This window comes from Paralichthys olivaceus, chromosome 23, assembly GCF_024713975.1.
Source record: "Paralichthys olivaceus isolate ysfri-2021 chromosome 23, ASM2471397v2, whole genome shotgun sequence".
NCBI lineage: Eukaryota > Metazoa > Chordata > Actinopteri > Pleuronectiformes > Paralichthyidae > Paralichthys > Paralichthys olivaceus.
This window is the reverse complement of record NC_091115.1, coordinates 10,753,231-10,773,483: the sequence shown is the minus strand read 5'-3', so window position 1 is coordinate 10,773,483 and position 20,253 is coordinate 10,753,231. Positions and strand designations below refer to the sequence as shown.

Below are 20,253 nucleotides of genomic sequence, written 5' to 3'. Positions count from 1 at the left end.
ACATGTTGAATGTGTTGAATTACTCTACACATCTTATCAAGCCCACTGCACAATCTACTGGTATAAGACAGCAGTGTTTTCAGGTGGAGGCTCACTGTTAAATCTATCTATCTATCCATCCACCCACCTACCCAACTATCCATCTATCTATCTATCAGTCTGTCAGTTTATCAGTCCATCTATCTATCTATCTCCTATACTACTTCATAATAATAACCATAATAATAATAACAGTAATAACAATACTATTTATAACTGAGCAAGTGTTGCAGCCAGTAGAAAACAGTGTCTTCTGTAAGTACTTATATTTGAGAGGGGTCCCACAATCCAGTTTTGTTATGTCAGCTTTGTTCTCTCGTGCTCCATATTCCTCTGTGGATTATTTATTTATTATCCACTTGTTGTTGAGATGACCTGGGGCCAGGTAGTGTTTCACGTTGCACGTCCAGTGTGATGGACGGGGGGTTTGATGAGGATCCTCCATCTGTCTGCAGAGGAGACGAGCAGCTGAGCGAAAACAGCAGCACATGCTCCGACTCCGCCTCCGTCCCCGGGGCTCAACCAATAGCGCGGCGCACATTCACCCGGAAGTCCCTCCTCCACGCTCGAAGCAGGCAAACATGGCAGCTGTCAGCAACAGCAACCAGGACATCTCTGCGTCCATCGGCGGCATTTTGAATGAAAAACACCGCGCAGGGCACCTGCAGGTGTTGAAGACGTTCACGGCTGCGTTACGGGAAAGAGAATACAGGTGAGGACATGTTGTTTAGGGCCTTTATCCAACGGGAACCGAGGGTGTTAGCTTCTAGGCTAATGTAGCCTAGAGTCACTTCTCACGTTCTGAGGGCTGGTCCATTATCCACCATGATTCAGAGTGATGTGTTTCAGTATGAGGCTGCAGTCTGATGATGAGAGTAGATGTTCGGATTCACAGTTTTCACAGCAGACGTTTTGGATTGTCATAGCAACAGGATTAATATCACTGATGATGCCAGTGTCCCAGCAAAGAGTGAAGCTTAAAGAAGAAATGAACAGTGTAATAAACTACACTGGTAAATTCAGTTTCACTGCACATTCATTTCCTTGGCTTCCTCCATGTTTAACAACCATTGTTCTGAATTAATGAATTGCTGTCTTCCTCCTCTTTGTCCGTCCACTTCCTGTCATCAGGGATGCCGTGGAGGAGCAGGCGTTCTCCAGTCTCCTGCAGGTCCTCACCAGGCTGAGCGACGAGCTCCAGGCCGTCAGAGAGACCAGCGAGGACCTGCAGTCCGTCGGTCTGCAGCTGCAGCTGACCGCCGAGTGCTTCAGGGCCCAGAGGAACTCGTGTGTCCAGAGCACACGCAACCAGAGTCTGCTCAGGTGATTCCTGATACAATGCAGTGTTGTTGAGACAGTTGGAACAGGAGGGTCTTCAGCTGCTGAGAATCTTTGCTTATCTAGAAAGGCCCAACTCAGCCAAACGGCACCAAATTCCACACACTCAGAGATATCAGTTCCCAAAATTTCATCAAGGTCTGTGAATTATTTCCCAGGAAAACAGTGAGAATATCAAAATAACCACCCAATCCCACAATGTTCATGAAAGCTTAAAATAAATCCCTGGACTGCAAACAAAAACATTATCCTCTGAGCAGAGGTAATAATTTATTATTTATATGACATTTTTGTGATTAATTTGCATACATTTTAAATGATCTATCTGCATATCGCACCTGATCCAACAACACAACACATTTTGTTGAAAGCAGTTCACTTAGTTGCACAGAAAATGCAGTTCTATTAAATCACATTAAATGCGTTCATGTTATTGTGTCCACCTGCCAATAACGTCTTTAACCAAAGAGATGAGCAAAGACTCTTTTAAATATACATCAAGCACAAAATAATCTAATTCTCTTCGTCTAGGGAGCTTGGTTTCGTTGATGTTTCACTTAAGCTTCTGAACTTCCTTCAGAAATCACATTTGGAGAGTATCGATGGCATATTTGAAGGTAAGTCCTGAAATTGGATCATTCCTCCATAATAATAGAATCACATCATCTTCATAATGAACCTTGTGCATATTAAGTTACTATACATCATGTCCTCCAGCTCTCCGTTGTGGGATTCAGTTCCTCGGTAACTTGGCCGTGGGACACCAAATGTGTAAAGATGACATTTGGGAGCTGAGCTTCCCAAATCTTTTCCTGTAAGTTGTGTGCGACACAATGGTAGTTATATTAGTATATCACTATACAACACTATTTAACACTGCTGTGTCAGAAATAGAGATCAGAAAATCATTAAAATTGAAACTATATTTACAATGAGTCTTGCTGTACATGTGTGAGCAGGGAGCTGCTCAGGGCTGATGATGAGAAGACGGTGAGCTACGCCTCCATGGTTCTTCACACGTGTCTGGATGAAGCCAAGGTGGAGGAGATGTCGAAGCCGCAGAACATCCAGCTGGCGTTCAGGGTGATGGAGCTCTGTAGGACTCAACCTGAACTGGACTGGACGTACGTGTGTATATGTGTCTGTGATGGTGTGGGTAATGCATTATTTTGTTCATGTGTAAAGAGTTCACATTTTCCATTTCATGTTGGTAAAGTTTTAATTTGTATTTATGAATTTCAGGGTTCTCATTGCGACCCAGCACTTTCTCAAATCCTCAGATCTCGTGGAGAACATGTACTCAGGGATGTCTCACCATGAACGGTACGTCACTTTTACTACAGAGACAAACATGCATAGAAATAAGAAATAATAAGACTAACTCCCACAGAAACTGACATGCTGGGAGACAGTTTTGTTAAATCTGGTTGAGTGGATTCCGATTGTTATTCTGCTAAATAACCTGGCTGCATGTCACAGAATACAACCTGGTATAGAAACAGAAAACCAAGCTTTAAATCTAAAATTGTGCTCTAGATATGTCATTTACAGATTTGTCATTTTCAGAGTTACGTTGCTGGAACTGCTCTTTGCCCAGCTAAGAGAGGAAGACTCAGAGGAGTGCGGCGTCCCACCCAGCGTGGCTCGTTTCGTGGCTAATTCCTTCCAGACAGGTTGTGGAGCTGTGCTCACACTTGCCACTGGTTCTGCCTCCAGCAATGAGGTACAGAGATACAGATAAACTACATTTAAAGACTTGGATTTAAACTATGTTAGACTTTCAAACAGATTTGTTTTTAAAAGGTTTTTTTTACCCAGTAGCAGTATTACCATGTCAAATCCTGACACCCATTGGTTGTAATCCCCTGCAGGTCCTGCAGGAGGCACTGACAGTGATCAGTCTGCTTGATGTTTTGTGTGAGATGACCTCAGGCCACAGACAGTTCATGTTCCTGCAGGATCACCCTGACCTTCTCATGACCACTGTTGGTAAATGAAAACACAAACACACTCTTTCAACCACACTGACCGGGTCCACAACTGGAGTCTGTGGGTCAGATTTGGCTGTCTTAGGGTAAATATGTCAGCTACACACCATAGATACTGTTTGAAATGGTGTTGTGAAAGATCCAGATCCCCATTAAATCACCCACAGGAAAACAAATTAAATTCCTGCCCACAACTCTTCTCCATGTTGAGTTCAAATGCAGATAAGTTTGACAGAATTCACACAATTGGTTATTTAAACAACATGTCTAAAGTTAATTTATCCAGATATCCAATTCCATTCTCTGATTGAGGATCCGTATTGGGTTCAACTAAACCCTGGTAAATAAAATGCTGTATTCCCCCCCCCCCCCCCATCTTTCTGCTTTTTCCCCTTTAAATTCTCCCTGCAGAGCTCCTGGGGCAGGTGCACGCCATAGGGAAGGCCAGTAAGAATATTTTCAGTGCTGCTCAGAACTTCTCCTCCTTCAGTGGTGATGGAGACTCTTCTCCTGTAATCGGCTTCAAGGCTCATCTCATCCGGCTGATAGGAAATCTCTGTCACAGCAACACCAACAACCAGAACAAGGTTTGGACGAAAAACAGATCAATTGATTAAGTCATTATTTATTCAAGCCTTAATAATGATGGTTGTAAAGACTTCTTAAAGATGAGTGTATTATTTTGAAAGAAAAAAAAGCTAAGATACATTTTCCACAGGTTTTCTGTGCAGATCAAGGAAGATCTTTTTATTTGATTGTTCTTGGGTCATCAGACATGTTTTCCACTTTTTTTAATGCAGCGGTTGGCCAGTAAAAAGCACCGCAGCTGTAACTGTAGCACGTATCAAAGCCAACAGGAATAGGACAGAAGCTGTAAGTGGATCAGCAGGAAAGTCACTTTCAAAATCAATGATGTGTTTGTCTGTTATTTCAAGGAAATTGTTTAAGTATGTGGTGCTTTCTGCCTCTTTAATTTTTAAAACTTTCAATTGAATATATACAAGTTATCTTAAGACAATGTCAGATTTTGCCCTTTTATTGTTCTGTCAGGAAATTTGGGTTTGGAAAAAAAAAAATATTTTACAGAAGGGAATTGAGGGCCTCATTATTTTTAATTCCGAATACTTATTATTTTTTATTGGGTTGTTTTCTTTTCTAATCCAGCCTTGATCAGTCAAACTTAATGGGGTTGACGGTCAAGGAAAGAATGAGGTCTGGGCCATCATAGTAAGATCTCTCTCTACATTCATTTGCATCTTTAATTTAAGTCTATTGTTTTATTGCATCAAACCGTGTGATGTCTTTTGACTGAGAAAAACCGAGGAGCACACATTAGTGTAATATCTAATGGAGCATGAGGTCGTGTTTGTTCCTTGACTGCAAGCTTACCAGTTCTTTCAACACAACTGCTTGGTTTTGCACTGTAACGTGAAACATTCCTTCCCTGGTGATTTTATCAGTTTGTCTCCGTCTGTCAGCATCTGACTATTAACATAAAAAACAGATAGATGATGGGGATGGGGAGGAGTTGGCCTCTATCTATGCTGCATTATAGACTCAGTCCTACTTAATAGAAACAGATTTGTGGAATGCTTGTGGGATGGCCACCCTCAGTTGGCCTCTCTATAATATTTATGGATGCTGATCTGTGGTCTGTCAGTGGTCAGAAATCACCCCATATCTGTTTTCACTAAGATCTCTTCCAGTAAACCAAATGTCATTCTGTTCACCTTTGGGAGATATTGTAATTTAAGATGTTCATGCAAAGCACTGAACTGCCTGTACCGAGCTGAAGTCGGGGTCCAGTCACTTGTTATTCATCTCTTTATGGGTTTGGACATAATATAAGCAACAATCCCTGTGAAAGTGGAAAAACGCAGACCTGGGTGCTTGTGCTCGTCAGCGACTTTGTGTCTTTGACAGTTGAAATGACATTTACATTTTCTGAAACTCAGCAGCTCGGCGGTGTTCTGGAGCTCCCAGTAGAGTATTTGAAGGGTAACCACAAAGGCAAGAGGAGGGCAACAGTAAGCAAAGTCAACAATTAAGCCTATAGAATCAGACAAATGATACAGAGCAGATCCCCCTGTTGTGACGGTCGCACACTAACCCAAAACCACACTGCTGCTTCTGCATGGACACGAGGCTCCGCTCAGGACAGGGACACTCAGGTCGAATCCGTTTCTTTCCATAATGAATTTGTACTTTGTTTTTTCTTTAAACAATGATTGCTGGCTAGACGGCACAGCTCGACCAAATCCGACAATTCACTCAAATGTTTCTATGGAAGATTTAAACGGTAGTGATGAGAGCGGGCAGTCTGTGCTCGTGGTATGTTTGCTTTGTCGGACCACAGAAGGCATGGACATCAGACAAAGCAAGTAAAACATGTTGCTGCTTTTAATTTGACACTCACCTATTGCTTTGAAAATGTGACAGAAGTTTATCATAACACAAATGTTGTTTTTCATAGATGTAACCTTAGGTTTTCTTTTGTTTTTGCAGGGTTATTTGATTTAAGTTATTGTCTACAAATACAATAATGAAACTCTGTGAAAATGAGACTTTATTAAGCGGTGAAATGTCGTCGTTATTTGTCATAACTGCTGGAAAAATGTCAAAATTTGATTAATCAACACTAGTTAATTCTTTAACATGCCACTGAATTTGTTTTCCTCAGGTGAGAGAACTGGAAGGCATCCCCCTCATCCTGGACAACTGCAACATAGACAGCAACAACCCATGTATCCTTTGTCTGACCTGGAAACAAAGCACATCTGTGTTAATACAATAGTACATCTGTTGCAAGTTTAGTTAAATCACTGTTCAAGTCATTTTAGTCAAAGTGTCTCCTATTCAGGCACTTTCAGATTTAGATGTGTCACGTTTGAATTAATAAGTTTTGGTCATTTGAGTTGCTGTTAGCTTGTACTGTAATTTCAGTCGTACGTAAACAAGTTCTCGGTAGCACTATTTTAGTGGTTTGTTAGGAACACTAGAATCATGCAAACCCCACAATGCATTCTGTTTTTGTGAAGCTTTCTTATTGTTGTGTTTTTCTACCACAGTGGTGCTTTTTTATTAGATTGTATATTGATATGATTCAGTGTTTTATCAGCCAACAGACACTGAAACCAGAGGAGCAAAATATTATCAGACTTGATAATCAAAACAACAGCACCACTAACTATGTCCTCCAAAACGCTCTTATCTCTTTGACACATTGTCAACAATAAGAGAACAGTGCACGCTACACAAAGATGTGATTTATTGAAAGGTTTTATTGGTTTGCATCAGATTGTTCTGGTTAACCTGATATAGAGAAAAAATCGCTCCCACTGGAACTTGATGTAAACCAGCAGAGTTTGACCTTTGACCTGGGAGGGAGTGCACATGTGTTTTTGTGCCCTTTTTTGAGTTGGTGTCAGATTGTTAAACAGTTGGTGGTGTACCAGGCTGTGTTTTTTTTAACCAGGTCAATAGTCTGAAACCATCTTCTGTCCCCAGGCCCCCTCTAGTACTTACACACACACATGCTGTCTTCATGTAGGTGTCAGTATTTGATTCTGTTCAGATGCAAATGTGCAATTTAAAAAGTTAATTTATGCATGAAACTTGAAAAGGTCGAGTTTAATGTTTTCAATTACAAAACACAACCTGTTCGAGACGTGGCAAACACATACCTGGTTTTTGAAAAGGTTAGAAGAGCATTGACTTTCGTGGTCCACTTCACAGCAAGGTTAGCTTAGTTCATGGACGACCTTGTGCCACCTTTCTACAGGTTAGGTTTCCCCAGTTAGTGTCACAGAAAACAGAGTGATGCTGTTAGACAGGACCGGTATTTGCTTAAATGCAATTTGATTGGGCACTTAAAGTCTGAGCTTCCACCACATGCAACACAAGCAATGCAACATTACCACAGTAAAGTTTATGATGCATGACATCACCCCATTCAAAGTACATTTACATTGAAGCCTCCACAGTCATGCGAATGCTCTTTTAAGATTCTGCTGCTTCTGTCCTTAACTGGATAACCTTCAGTCATCAGCCAATGGGCCATCTTTGCCATCAGGAATCTCCTTGAAAAGAACTTGCAGAACCAGGAGCTGGTGGCCGAGCTGGAACGCTGCGGCCCCGCTGACTACTCTGCTCTCAGGGAGCTGGGATTCCTGGTGGAGGAGCGAGATGGAGGTTTGCTGCTCAAATCTGTGAGGAAAGACTCATAAAAACCTCGGAGCAGCAGCCAAGAAGAGGAGAGCCTCGACCCACAAGCAGGTTTTCATGTGATGTCATTGTTCAGAAGGGAATAAAGTACATGTGCATGCGCTTGTGTGAACATGTACTTATACTGTACCGCAAGCTCCTTAATGTTACCCAGTATTTAAGAAACAAAAAAAACAACATTTGTGCCTGTCCAGAAAAACTTGACAGCTATGCCACAGATAAAAGTAAACTGCTTTTTAATTTAAATATATCTATAGTCAAAGTAGTAGAAGTAGTACCACTACTAGTAGTAGTACTCATGCTCAGAGGTGCGTAACAATATCCTTTACATTCAAAAAGACTTCAGCAGCTCTCGTTTTGTCTTGACTGGAGTCTGGGAAATGAAGAGTTTAGGATGGACAAGCTCATGCTGGTACCTTATTGGCAAGACTGAAAAAGCACCACAGTGTCCGGGGCTTTTCACTTTTCAGTGACACTGATGTTGCCAGCAGGGGTTGGGGGTTTAAGTCCAGGCCCCTTGGGACCTCTGCAGTAACCGTGAAACAGAACAACCAAAAAACTGAATATAATCAACCCCCTCACCACCTCAACTAATTAAATGGTGGTGTCTTTTCCAGAGGGAGAAAGACTTTTCCTTTATCCTATTTCAAACTCTTAAAATACCTGCTTATCTAAAGTGACATAACATTATAAATATTATAATCTAAGGACAACAGTGCAAAAGGCAATAACAACAAGTAAACTATGCATGTTTTTTTATCATTTAAAAACAACGCTCAGTGTACAGCAGGGGCAATACATTGGTGCTTGCTTTTGCAGTGCTTCTTCTATTAACAGAGTTTTATACTCGTTTAGAGAATTTAATCTTATTTATCAACTCAGTATTACTCTTCTATTTCTATCTTATTGAAGTCATATAGAGAAATAAGCCCTCATGGAATCATCGATCCTCTTTAAACTCACCACACTGAGTTCAGGTTTTATACCTTTAACTGCTTTTTCTTCAAACTTTATTAGAGTTTTCCTGGTTACATAGACTTTTGTAGAGATTTGTAGTAAATATTGTAGTTGCTATTTAGCTGAAGTTGCGTGCGTGTGTGTTATAGCTTCTTGTGTTGATCGATGACAGTGGATGAGGAGTCGATGGATGAGAGCATACTAACTAAAAGTGTGAGTGAGAGAATCAGACCAGAAGCATTAGTTTGCAGAATGACACCCCTCCGTGCTCCTCCCGTTGCTGGATAAGCTGAATGGTCCTGACACCTCAACAATGCAGCGCTTTACGGGCCTGCCCACACCCTGCTCCACCCTGTTTGCTCTGCCTCTGATTTTTAATGACAAAATGTATTGAAACAATCGGCTCGACTCTCCCCTCAATCCACCGGCATAGTGGAGGGAGCTTATGTGGTTCCGGTCCCCAGGATTTCAGACGGCTAACAAAACATATGTTACTCGCGCTCGACTGGCTGGCTGCAATGCTTTTCAGCCCCACAGGAAAGAGGCTGTGCGAGTCAGCCAGGCTGAATGAGGTGGCACGGCCACAGTCGTCTGTTCACCTCCTAACACATTAGCACCACATCAGTCAAGGCCAGAAGTTCTTGTTTCCCATATCAGCGTTTTATCCAGCAGGCCTCCACCATATGTCTCTGTGCCTTCTGGTTTGATAATGACCTTAGAGAAGAAAAACACAAAAACACTTACTCAGGGTGTAAACCACATGCTTCATGTTCCGGTCAAATATGTTTATAAAATGCCCAATAAAGAAATGTGTGAGTGACAAACAGCTTTTTGTAATGATTTTAATAAGGAAGTCAATAAACTCCAGATGTGACATGAAACTCAAGAGGCATTAAAAGGAAACTCAGATTTTATTGGTAAAAAAGAAAAAACAAACTGTCCATATTTGTAAGTGATGCAGACTTTGTTTAGCCACAGGACAATAAATTTAAATTAGCTGTATTTCAAGTCATAACTACACTTTTTTTAGGAAGCAATCAGCTGCTCCTTTATACCGAAAGCGCCATAAAGACAACTGGAAACAGAAATCTCCTTCATCCAACACTTCCGATGTACTATCTACCATCAACATCCATATATTTACTCATGTACAATGGTTTCCACGTGGTTTTTCCACCTGTGGGCTACTTTGAGTTGTGAAGCATCGCGTCGAGATTGACGATCTGAGCTACTCGGATAATAAAACACAGTATTTACAACTTTAGGAACTTTGATCAAGACATAAATTCCAAATAATTTATAACTCTCAAATCTGAATACAATGACATTAGAAAACACTGGTAAATAGCAACTTTGTTTCCCATCTATAAATGACATAAAGTGCCACGTTCCTCATATAAAAATATACTCTTCAAATTGTTTTGTAAGTTATATAAAGCCTAAATAAACATTTCTGAATACATTAAGGGTGCTGTCCAAAAATAGCTGTGAGGACTTTGATCCTCTCGTACCCCCTTCTGTGTGGTTAGGGCACATGCCATCCACCCAGGCAGGCCTAAACCGCGCTGGAAGGCCTTGTGTAAGCAGAGGCCACCATGTGGAATTCCACGTCTCCGCTGCTCATGGGAACGTTGGATGTATCTGAACCTGATTGCACCTCTATGGAGTTCCACTGAGGCTTACATGCTGTTCTCAGAAGTCAAGAGCCCCTCCGAAAAAAACAAAACAATGAAAACAGTCAGGATTTTAAGTGCTGCCGAAGCTGACAAGTCGAATACTTAAAATAGTATGTCAGTGGTTTCTGCCTCTTTGGCTCTTGGTGCAACAAAAGGGGGTCTGACCCCTGGTGGGAATATGTCCATGAGAGAGGGCTCAGGGCAGCACTCGACAGCACCAGCCCGTCAGAAAAAAAAAAGGAAGACGTGTGACTGTGAGTGCAAAAGAAAATAATTCAAATATAGCAAAGTACCTTTCTGACCACTGATAAAGTGAATGAAAAAAGGGATTTAGCTGCAGCTTGAAAAACGGATCTGCAGCAACTGAAGATCATTAACGAAAGGAAAAATAGTTTGCTATCCATCCTAAGACTTATAAGACATAAATAATCTTGTTTTATTTTCAGTGTTCAAACAGAATACAGTGTGAGCGTACAGTTAAAATATTCCACCGCCACCTTTTCAATATTCATCAGGAGCCGTATGTTCTCAAAGCACTTTGCTTTCAGTTAGCGTGTATCCGCTCTTCTCCGCATCCAACAACAGCCCTTGCTTCTTTCTTCTCTCTCGTGCACGATGTCTGTAGGTTACATGTTTGCAAGATGTTGCTTTTCTGGGAAAGAGGAGATAGAATCCTCTCACCTGCAGCGCGTTTTCACGTCATGTCACAGTCACATGTTTTGGACATGCTCTCCAGACTTAATGTTCCATTTCACGCGTGTCTTTCCTTTTTTTGAAGAATTCCAAATAGGATGTCAAAATGTGCAAAATGTTGAATAAATACTTCCAAGTCCTTCACTTCAAATTCCACTTCGTCATATCCCGCTGACCTTCGACCCCTTGTCTGTTTCCCCATCCACTGTCCGTCTCTCTCATCCCTACTTGCAGGTGAAAACCTCCGATTTCTCACTGCAGGTGTTGCACTTGACGAAGCAGCACCAATGGAACTTGCAATTGCACTGCCACACACGTGTGTAGTGGTGTGTGTTGTAGCCCCGGCCGCAGCACATCACATTGCAGCTGTCTGTGTGGGTCGAGGTGCCGTTGCACAGCCTGCCCCTTGTCCCTGTGCTCCCTGTCGCCGTGTCCTCCTCGCAGTAGTTGGGCGAGCGCTCCAGGTAGACCAGGTCCGTGTCTGTGGGCTTCTGGTAGCCCCGGGCCTCTTTGAGACGCAGGAAGGACGGCTGGCGGAGCCGCGAGGCCCGCACAGGCTCCACTTGAACCGCTTCGCTGTAGCGCTCCTTCAGCAGGTAGCCAATCTCTCTGAACTTTGGTAGGGTGATCCAGCAGGTCTTAGTGGTGCAAGAACCGGAAACGCCATGACACTTGCACTCGAGCTTCATCCTCTCCTCCAGGATCTGATCACAGAAAGAGTATGGCTTAGGTCAGTATAAAGTAAAAGAGCTTGTTCTCTTTTTGTGTACATTTTTATTTTGAATTCACGTTCATGGCTCGAATTTGAAACGGTTCACAGTAATCACATATCCTTGTAATCTGTCTCCTGGTAAGCTGGGCTTTCTGCAGGCATTTCAACTTTCAGCACACTAACCAGTATGCCAACTTTGTGTCAGAGACCTGGGGAAAATAACTCATTCCCCAAAGCTGGAGTCTCTAATTAACTTTACCTTTCCTCAGACCACAAAGTAGCGTGACAGCCCAGAGAAAACTGACCAGAGCTGTTGTGCAACCATGCACGTATGGAGTTACATTGTGGTTTGAACCAGATTTATATTATAATGCCATGCAAACATTTTCTGACGACAAAACTGACAGGTGACCGTTTTCCCTTGGGCCTGAGCTTGAAACGCAACCTTGTTTTTACAGCAAATTTGTTTCATTACCTTTCGTCCTGCCTCATTGTTGTGCAGGTTCATTAGCCGCCGGGCGTTTTTCTTGATCTCTCGAGCATCAACAAAGCGCCGCGAGAACTCCACGCCGTACTTAACGTCGGCCGAGCAGCCTCCCCACTTCCAGCCCTCCTCTTGGTCGTGGTAGCCCTGCTTCTCGCGGTCACAGCCACACTGGCTCAGGTTGCCTTGGCTACAGGCTGCCGTCACAGCATGGGCCACTCCGGCTGCGGTGATGGCGTATGTGAACGCTGCCTCCCTGCTGCCTGGAGAGAATGGAGAAGAATCCGAGTAAATAAAAGTAACATTATAATAACACTTGACAGTGTTGGAAATAAATGGACAACAGATGCAGGCGTCGACAACTTAGGCATTTCTGGAAATTTAAGACACAACATTTCTGGACTCATTCCAGACCGTAAAACTCACACTATCATAACTTTTGCTGCACCAACACTGGTATTTCTACTTATTATAGCTAATAAGACCTGCATGGGTTTTCCCTGGGTTCTCCCACTGTCCAAAGACATGCAGATTAGGTTAACTGGAGATTGAATGTCTCGAGACATCAGCCTTGTGATACACTGGCGACCTGTCCAGGGTGAACTCCACCTCCCGCCCAGTGTCAGCTGGGATTGGATAGATAGTCTAGATAATCATAGCATTGTTGTTCTTTGGAAAATACCTGTGAAATGCAGATTTAAGGCTGTCAAGAAGCCTTTAAATGTGCAGTAGAACAGCCGAATGGGGATTTTCTGATATAACTTTTAACTACTAGTACAATAAGTGGCGCTTGATAATCAGGGGTAATAGCTGGAGTACTGATCTGGCCATGGCATTCAGAGAGAACTGTCTATGAAGCCAGTGTGGGCTAATCTCTCCAGTTTACCTAGTTCCTATACCAACAAAAATATTTATTCAGAAAAGAAATTAACAGTCTCTCATGGTAAATTGCTGCACTGCTCCTTTAAAGAAACCACAATGAAGTATATGAGTGAATTGAAGTGGGATTGGAAGGTAGTGAATTAATTTTGTCATTTAATGATGCATATTTAATAATGATTAAAACATACTACTAGTACTTCACTTGTGGACTTGAGGACTTTTCAGCAGAAGTACATTCACTATCTATCAGTATACTGTTCTGTTCTGATTATAGTACCCTTCTGCATGTGTATATAATCTTGTAATAACTCGACCGTTCTGCCTTGTTTCATCCCTCTGATCTGCATCAGTGGAGTCTCTCACAGTTACAACAGTAATAACTACACTGAAGAAAACACAAGTGACATCTACTGGCCGACTGGAGGAGCTCTTTCTGCGTCGGCTCTCGTCGAGCTGCTGCCTCTTGTTGTTTCTCATCATTGAAATTTCTCACACGGCTTAAGTGTCATTCCGCGTCCGTCTCAGGCGCTCCACGTTATTACAGCAAATGATACTGCTGCGTTACATGTTGAAATAATCTGTGGCCGGCTCTTGACTGAGATGTGCCCATTTCCAAGCCTTTTGTATGTCACCATTTGAACTTGAGAATAAACACATTTATATTTATGGCGGGGAGGAGGAGGGGGATGAATTTATTGGCACAACCATTGGTAACAGGATATCCTCTAACCAATCAGGATAATGCTGGGTCTTTGTTCTTCTCAACAGCCCAGAGTATTAATGCGTGGCGTCTCTGGTATAGAGGCGATTCTAATGGCTCCTCTCCAACCTGACAAAACTCGCTCGCTGAAACCATCGGGCCTGCGGTTCCCTCAGTCCATAACTCATAACAAACTCTGAAGTCTTCTCTCATCAGCCCCAAATCCACGACCCACTCGCGTATATTGTATGGGGGTGCGTTTCTCATGGAATCAGGGGTGCACGCAATAGCCAAGCAGCCATCTCTTCGCGCTGTGATTTGTTTTGATTGTACAGCAGTGCATGCTGGGTCCCATTGTTGCCATCCAGCTGCTGGAGCTGACTTCAATTAGTGGTTTTCATGAATCTCTCTGGTCTTTCTCAATCCTTAATGAGTTCACAGGCCTGGCGGGTCGATCAAATGAAGTGGCGGATGGTACGTTAGCGACACGAGTGGAGCCATGACCCTTGCTTACATCTGCTTTTTCAAAAACGGGCAAGAATGGGAAGAGGAGAGCAAATGATCCATGAAGATGCCTGACACATTCTACACCATCATCATTTTTGTATAGATTCAATTAGATTTAATCTTACTGAAAATTTTTATTTGGTAAAACTGTCTTCATAGAGAAGACGAGAGGAACAAAGTGTCTCCTCGACCTCGTTTACACGCCACAAGAGAAAAGAGACATTTCCTCTGACAAAAGAAATAAAGGGATCCAGACGTCTGCCTGCTCTTCTCCCGTGTAGACCAAAGTGATTGCTCCCAGAGCTGCTAGATTAAACATGGATCCAAACCCACAGCAAGACCGCAACAAAACAGTTCGGAGTGAAATGCAGTTTATAACGGGAGATTCACATAGGAGCGAACAGACTTCTGTGAGAAATCAGATGAGAAGAATGTTGCCTTAAACCAGGGAGATGTGTCAGTTCTGCGTTTTACAGAGTGCGGTAATAAATCCTTTCAGTAGATGGCACACCCAGATAAGCCTGAGACATGAGGAAGTCTTTACACTCCATTTACAGCTGGGACAGTTATGTTGCAAGCACAGTGATGTTCCTTACATCAATTACAAACTGAGCCTTCTCTGGGGACACTAACAATGGCAGTAAACTTATTTAAGTGTCTCACCAAGCCAAATAATTTGATGATGTCGTTGCGTTTGTGGTTCCAAACAGAAATGGTTTCACTTAAAAGTTTTGCCACCCATCTCGAAAGTCTGTTTTATGCCGCTCAGTTGTGCTGAGCTGGAGATTTTTTCTCATGATGCCACTGACGAGATTTTACAGTGGGTCTGAGGACAACATGAGACCAATGAGACGACAGGCCGATGTCAAAGATGTCCGCACAGGTCTTTTGATTGTAGTTTGGAAATCAGGCCACGCAATTTAGTTATTAGGTATTGTCTCAGGTTGAATATTCCATTCATTATCTATATGTTTTCCCTGTGAGGGTCTCCCATCCTATTTAGTTTGATAGACTGACTGCTGTGAAATGTCTGTATGTAGGATAATACCCATTTGTGTTTATAAAGGTAAAAACCTTTTTTGCTTCCATGGTCGAGGGATTTATTTAGGGCTGCAACTTTAATCGCTCAGGAATCAGCTATTTTTCAAATTAAATAAATGTCAAATTTCTTTGATTTCATTTGAGACATTTGAGGAGGCCATCTTGGGGTTGGGGCAACACTTTTGAACGTTTTCTGACATTTTAAGGACCAAACAACAAATGGGCTAATTATAAAAATGGACAGATTTATAGATACTGAAAAAAATATTAATTGCAGCTCCAACACCTCTAGTTTGAGACCAGCTAAGGTAATTTCCTGTCCCTCTCTCCTCATTTCCTCTCAAAGTTTTGTCCCATGAAAACTATATTTAAAGCGTCTGCCCTCTGAGTTTCTCACCATCACACTAAAGCATCTACATGTAAAGAATCTGAGTTTCAAACAGACTGACCTACTCTCAGCTCTTGTCCAAAGACGGTCCTTTCGCCCAGGGCTGAGCAGTTCCACCGGCCGTAGCGGAATTGGTACTGGCACTCATTGATTCCCAGTTGGGCACCCTCGCCAATGATGATGATGGCGTCAGGCCGAGTCTGACAGAGGGCCCTCTGACGGGGGGCCAAACCCGGTATCTTGTTGCAGATGATATTTGCACCCAGGGCTACCACAGAGGACAGTGCCCTGTATATAAAGATGACAGAAGAACAAAAAACTGATTTTACAAGAAAATATAGATACGATTCTGTCTGACATGTACCTGCCACCTTTCTCTATTGCAGTCGTTTAGATTCAACTCCATGTCCTGGTTGGACATAACTTGGCTGGTGATTTAAGCACAAGAACTGATGCCAATAAGTTAATTTTCAGTTTTAAATTTAACAAGTCAACATCAGGATATACAGTAAGAACATTTTCTGCATCATTCATCCTTTTTCCAGATTCCATCATGTGTAATTTAATGGATCTCCATATAAACATGCAACTGAACAACAAATAATCATAGAAATGGGACTGAACTCACTTCATTCTTTCATCCCTTCTCCTCTGTTACAGAAAACATACATTACCACAGCTATTTTAGATTTTCAAGACCTGCCCTTGTTATGATTGAGAGGCATGTATGGTGCAGCAATCATCCTCTTTGTGAGGGCCTGGGTCTTTTAATGTCATGAGGAAGCTTGTTACGTTATGCTGCTCCTATAGAGAGCGAAACCATGAGGTTACTCTTTTCCATATGCTGCTTTATACCAGGTGCTGCCATGACAAAGTGGTTCTGGTGTAACGTGTAAATCCATGAGAGCAGGTTACCTCATCAGCAGCACACGAATTAGGAGATATAAAATATCATGTATTTAAATATTGGCTTCATGCACCCAAATCTCTGTTCACTGGATTTATGGCATTGTATTAAAATGAAAATGTAATGAGGAACAGTCTGCAACCCTCGTCCCGAAGTATAGTCTGTGTGATTCCATTATGGAATAAAATTTAATTGATTGAACAACACAAATTACGCACATCATACCAATGGTTATGGATAATCCAACGTCTTTCCAACAGTTCGCCACAACAGAGGCACAAATAAACATTTAAATAAAGCAATTTACTCCAACTAGCGAGGTTACATGTTGGCTTTTGAAGTATAGAGACATGTTGCACACTCTTATGGTGAAATAAAAACAACACAATAACCATTTAACGCGCGATCTATCTTGACTTATCCAATTTTCCCAGTGCGTAATTGGACATTTTTACGCACAAGGAAGCAACATTTGCACGTGTCAGGGTACCGTCACATTAAAGTGACTCACGGTTACAATAGGGCAAGTGCATTTCATGAAGAAACCTACAGGTAGCTACCGCTGGTCAGGATGAGGAAGATCTGTGGGTAGTAGACGGACAGCAGCGCACTGCGAGAGGAGATGATGAGCATGGTTGCGCATTGAACACCGCTTTTGCTGCGCTCTTGCGGTTTGAGAAAAAAAACAGACGGATGGAGTAAACAACAAAATGAGAATGAATATATCCTTTTCTCTGAAGTCCAGGACTTGGTGCGACTTGATGTCGTCGCTCCTGTGCGCTGGTGGCGGTGAGGGGTGGTGTCTTCAGCGGCTGTAGTGCAGCCGTGGCGCGCTGCGGCAGCTCCGAGCTCTGCTGTCCATGTGTGAGGAGATGAGAGGCTGCATCCCTCGGCCGAAGTGCGATCTGCCACCTGGTCTGTGAGCGGACTGGGTGAGAGAGGGAGAGAGAGAGAGAACGAGAGAGAGGGAGGGAGGGAGGCAGCAAGGGTTCCGGAAGTCCGATTCTAATAAAGGAGCTGCTCACACCTCCACAAGTATCTATCTATCTATCTGTCTTTCTATCTGTCCGGTTGTCTCACTGTCTGTCTAATCCTCTATCTCTCTAACCCCCTTCATCTCTCATCCATCCGTCCATTTTTGAGAATATCACCAGCACAGTTGTCTTATCTGTCATCATCAATATATATATACCCCTATATTTTACTATTACATGTATTGAAGTTAAAGGTTCAGCGTGTAGAATTTTGTGACATCTAGTGGTGAAGTTGCATGTTGCAGCTGAACACCCCTCACCTCGACCTCCCCTTCCAAACATGAGACAGAACCTGTGGGAGCCTTTAATTAAATAAAAACTCAAAAGGTGTTTAGCTTGTCCAGTCTGGCCAGTCATGGCAGGCCTCCATAGAAAGGACCTGCTCCCGATATATAATATAATACAAAGTATTTCAAAATAAAGGGCCCATTCTAGGGTAAAGAATTGGTTTTAGGCATTAAAGATGTCAAGAGCTGAAAAGATTAGTGAACTAATTAATTAAACAAACTGAATTAACAACTTTATGAAGTGTTGATTCATTATTTCAGCTATTCATCCTAAAAAGGTGAAATAACTCATTTCAACTACTTGAATGGGAAACTCTTCTGCTTACCTTTGTCTTTTATGGCAGTAAACTGCAAATATTTGCTTTTGTGCCTCTGAAGAAGTCACATTTTGCTCCAGGCAATTGCAATAGTCTGCTATAGATGACATGATTAATTGATTACTTGAGGAAACAGTCACCTAACAAATTGATAAAGTTTATCATTTTTATTTGCGATGACAAGGATTACAAGAAGACTGACATTAATGTGTCTCAGTGACGATGATGTTATGTGTAAATAACCCTTTTTAAATTTTCACCACTAAAGCACCAGAGTCTCAGTTTCTCAGTTATTGGCTCGTCAGTGGATCAGATGCTTGTTGAAATGCTTTCAGCTCACACTCCATGTGCTGCTGGTGGATCACAGACAATACGCCCTCATGTGGTTGCATGAAGGAAGCATTTCAGACTCAATGTCAAGAGGTGCAGGATCTGTAGATGTAGTGTTGATAAAGTTCTGAATTACTGTCTGTCTGTCCGTCCATCTCTCTATACATCCCTCCATTCATACATCAATAAATGTATGTCTGTCTATCCGTCCATTATTCTATCTCTCTCTCTATACATCAAAACATCTATCTATCTATCTGTCTGTCTGTCAATCTGTCTCTGTCTATTTCTCTATCCATCTAGCTATCTGTCTGTCTGCAAATCTGTCTCTGTCTATTTGTCTATCCATCTATCTATCTATACATCAAAACATCTATCTATCTGTCAATCTGTCTATCCTTATCTATCTATTTCTCTAACTCTATCTATTTCTATCATTCTATTGGTCTATCTCTGTATACATGCATGAAAACATCTCTCTATCTATCATGCTGTCTATCCATCTCTCTACATGTCACATTTTTCTACGTAGTGAACACTCTTGTTAAACCTTTACAGTCTTTGAGGTGCCCTACATTTTAATTGGATGAGAAGGCAAACAAGGGAACACTAGAGGACATGTTGCACTTCCTTTTAAAGCTGTTTCACAGCAAACACAGGCCCGTTTGAAGTGAGCACCATGGGTGGAGACGCCCCTGTTCAATTCCATAAGGCACCTTCAAAGGACGGGGGCCTTTTTTATTAGTCTACTTCACAGAGTGGACCGAGGACAAAGTGCATATTTTCTCCGCTTGTTGTTGACATTTCGGAGACTGAAAATCGAGACGTCCCGAGCTTTACTTGAGCCCAGCAAACGACCACAATGAGATAGTATTAATACAATTTGCAAAATGAGACATCAGTCATGTGAACAAAAGTGAGATGCTCTCTTCGAAAATGACTCGAGGGAAGTATTGTGGACGCAAACCTTTTCATTTAAATTCTCAGCGGCTGCCAACAGAGCAATTTGAGAGATAGCAGTGATTTTGGAGGAGAATAAAATACCGTTCATTCTTTGGCTGCTATAAGATTGGCCTGATGCTCGTGCCCACTCAGACTGTGTGTAACTGTAGCTGTAGTCGCATGTACTCTGCTTTGGAGAATGAGAAGCAGCTTTGCCACAAAATAGCACGGTGTTGGCTGTTTAAACCTCAACATGCAGCCATTCCAGTGGACAATTCGCAGATAATGTCTCTGGCTCGGGGGCAACAGAGGAAGAACCCTTTTGTGTTTGTGTGTTCTCTGCGCCTTTTACTGCGTCTCTTTCTCAATCCCTCTCTCTTTCTGTCCAAATAATCCTCCTAAACCACAATTTCCAAAGCCAAGATAGCACTTAAGCAGCGTGCACTCACTGTCCTGGCGTTCACACAGCGATATCTGTTTCTTTTCATTTTTTTTTGAGCAGGAGAAGAGGTGAACAGGGAGACATGGGAAGTGGGGAGCTGCACAGGAATTTGTTTTTACTGCCACAGGACGCAGGACGTGGGATCGGTGATGACAGCGGCTGTGATACTTACAGTAATCTGTTGAGTTTTGACAGAGATGGTTTTGAAAACAACATCCGCATAATAAGGATGAGTGACAGGGCTGGAGACAGGCAGGAGGAAGCTGGAGCTGTGAGGCAGTGAGGCCTCAAACTGGAAAATAAAATCACTGATAAATAATGGTGTCTTATGGCTCTGTGGGATTTGGGGGGGCTATTGTGTGCCC

The 20,253-nt window shown here is 42.4% G+C and overlaps 2 protein-coding genes across 2 annotated transcripts; one reads left to right on the top strand and one right to left on the bottom strand.

Annotated features, from left to right (window-relative positions):
• Positions 1-577: 577 nt before the first annotated feature.
• Positions 578-9,370, top strand: atxn10 (ataxin 10). The gene is made up of 11 exons (XM_020092490.2): positions 578-751; positions 1,171-1,362; positions 1,909-1,994; positions 2,095-2,191; positions 2,337-2,501; positions 2,620-2,700; positions 2,944-3,100; positions 3,249-3,366; positions 3,777-3,952; positions 6,046-6,109; positions 7,407-9,370. Exons 1-11 carry the CDS (start codon positions 621-623, stop codon positions 7,589-7,591), a joined length of 1,452 nt encoding a protein of 483 aa, XP_019948049.2. The 5' UTR covers positions 578-620; the 3' UTR covers positions 7,592-9,370.
• A 68-nt stretch (positions 9,371-9,438) lies between these two features.
• wnt7ba (wingless-type MMTV integration site family, member 7Ba) lies at positions 9,439-19,741 on the bottom strand. The gene is made up of 4 exons (XM_020092156.2): positions 17,087-19,741; positions 15,691-15,917; positions 12,103-12,374; positions 9,439-11,619 (listed from the first exon to the last, which is right to left on the bottom strand). The coding sequence occupies exons 1-4, from the start codon at positions 17,167-17,169 to the stop codon at positions 11,140-11,142; spliced, it is 1,062 nt and encodes a 353-aa protein (XP_019947715.1). The 5' UTR covers positions 17,170-19,741; the 3' UTR covers positions 9,439-11,139.
• Positions 19,742-20,253: the final 512 nt, after the last annotated feature.

Bases quoted from the DNA above. Each gene is read 5' to 3' on its own strand.
- atxn10 (XM_020092490.2), top strand. From the start codon at position 621: ATGGCAGCTGTCAGCAACAGCAACCAGGACATCTCTGCGTCCATCGGC. The intron at 752-1,170 runs GTGAGGACATGT...TCCTGTCATCAG, and splicing joins TTACGGGAAAGAGAATACAG to GGATGCCGTGGAGGAGCAGG. The intron at 2,701-2,943 runs GTACGTCACTTT...TGTCATTTTCAG, and splicing joins GGGATGTCTCACCATGAACG to AGTTACGTTGCTGGAACTGC.
- wnt7ba (XM_020092156.2), bottom strand. From the start codon at position 17,169: ATGCTCATCATCTCCTCTCGCAGTGCGCTGCTGTCCGTCTACTACCCA. The intron at 12,375-15,690 runs GTCAGTCTGTTT...CATTCTCTCCAG, and splicing joins TGGACAAGAGCTGAGAGTAG to GCAGCAGGGAGGCAGCGTTC. The intron at 11,620-12,102 runs GTAATGAAACAA...TTCTGTGATCAG, and splicing joins ACAATGAGGCAGGACGAAAG to ATCCTGGAGGAGAGGATGAA.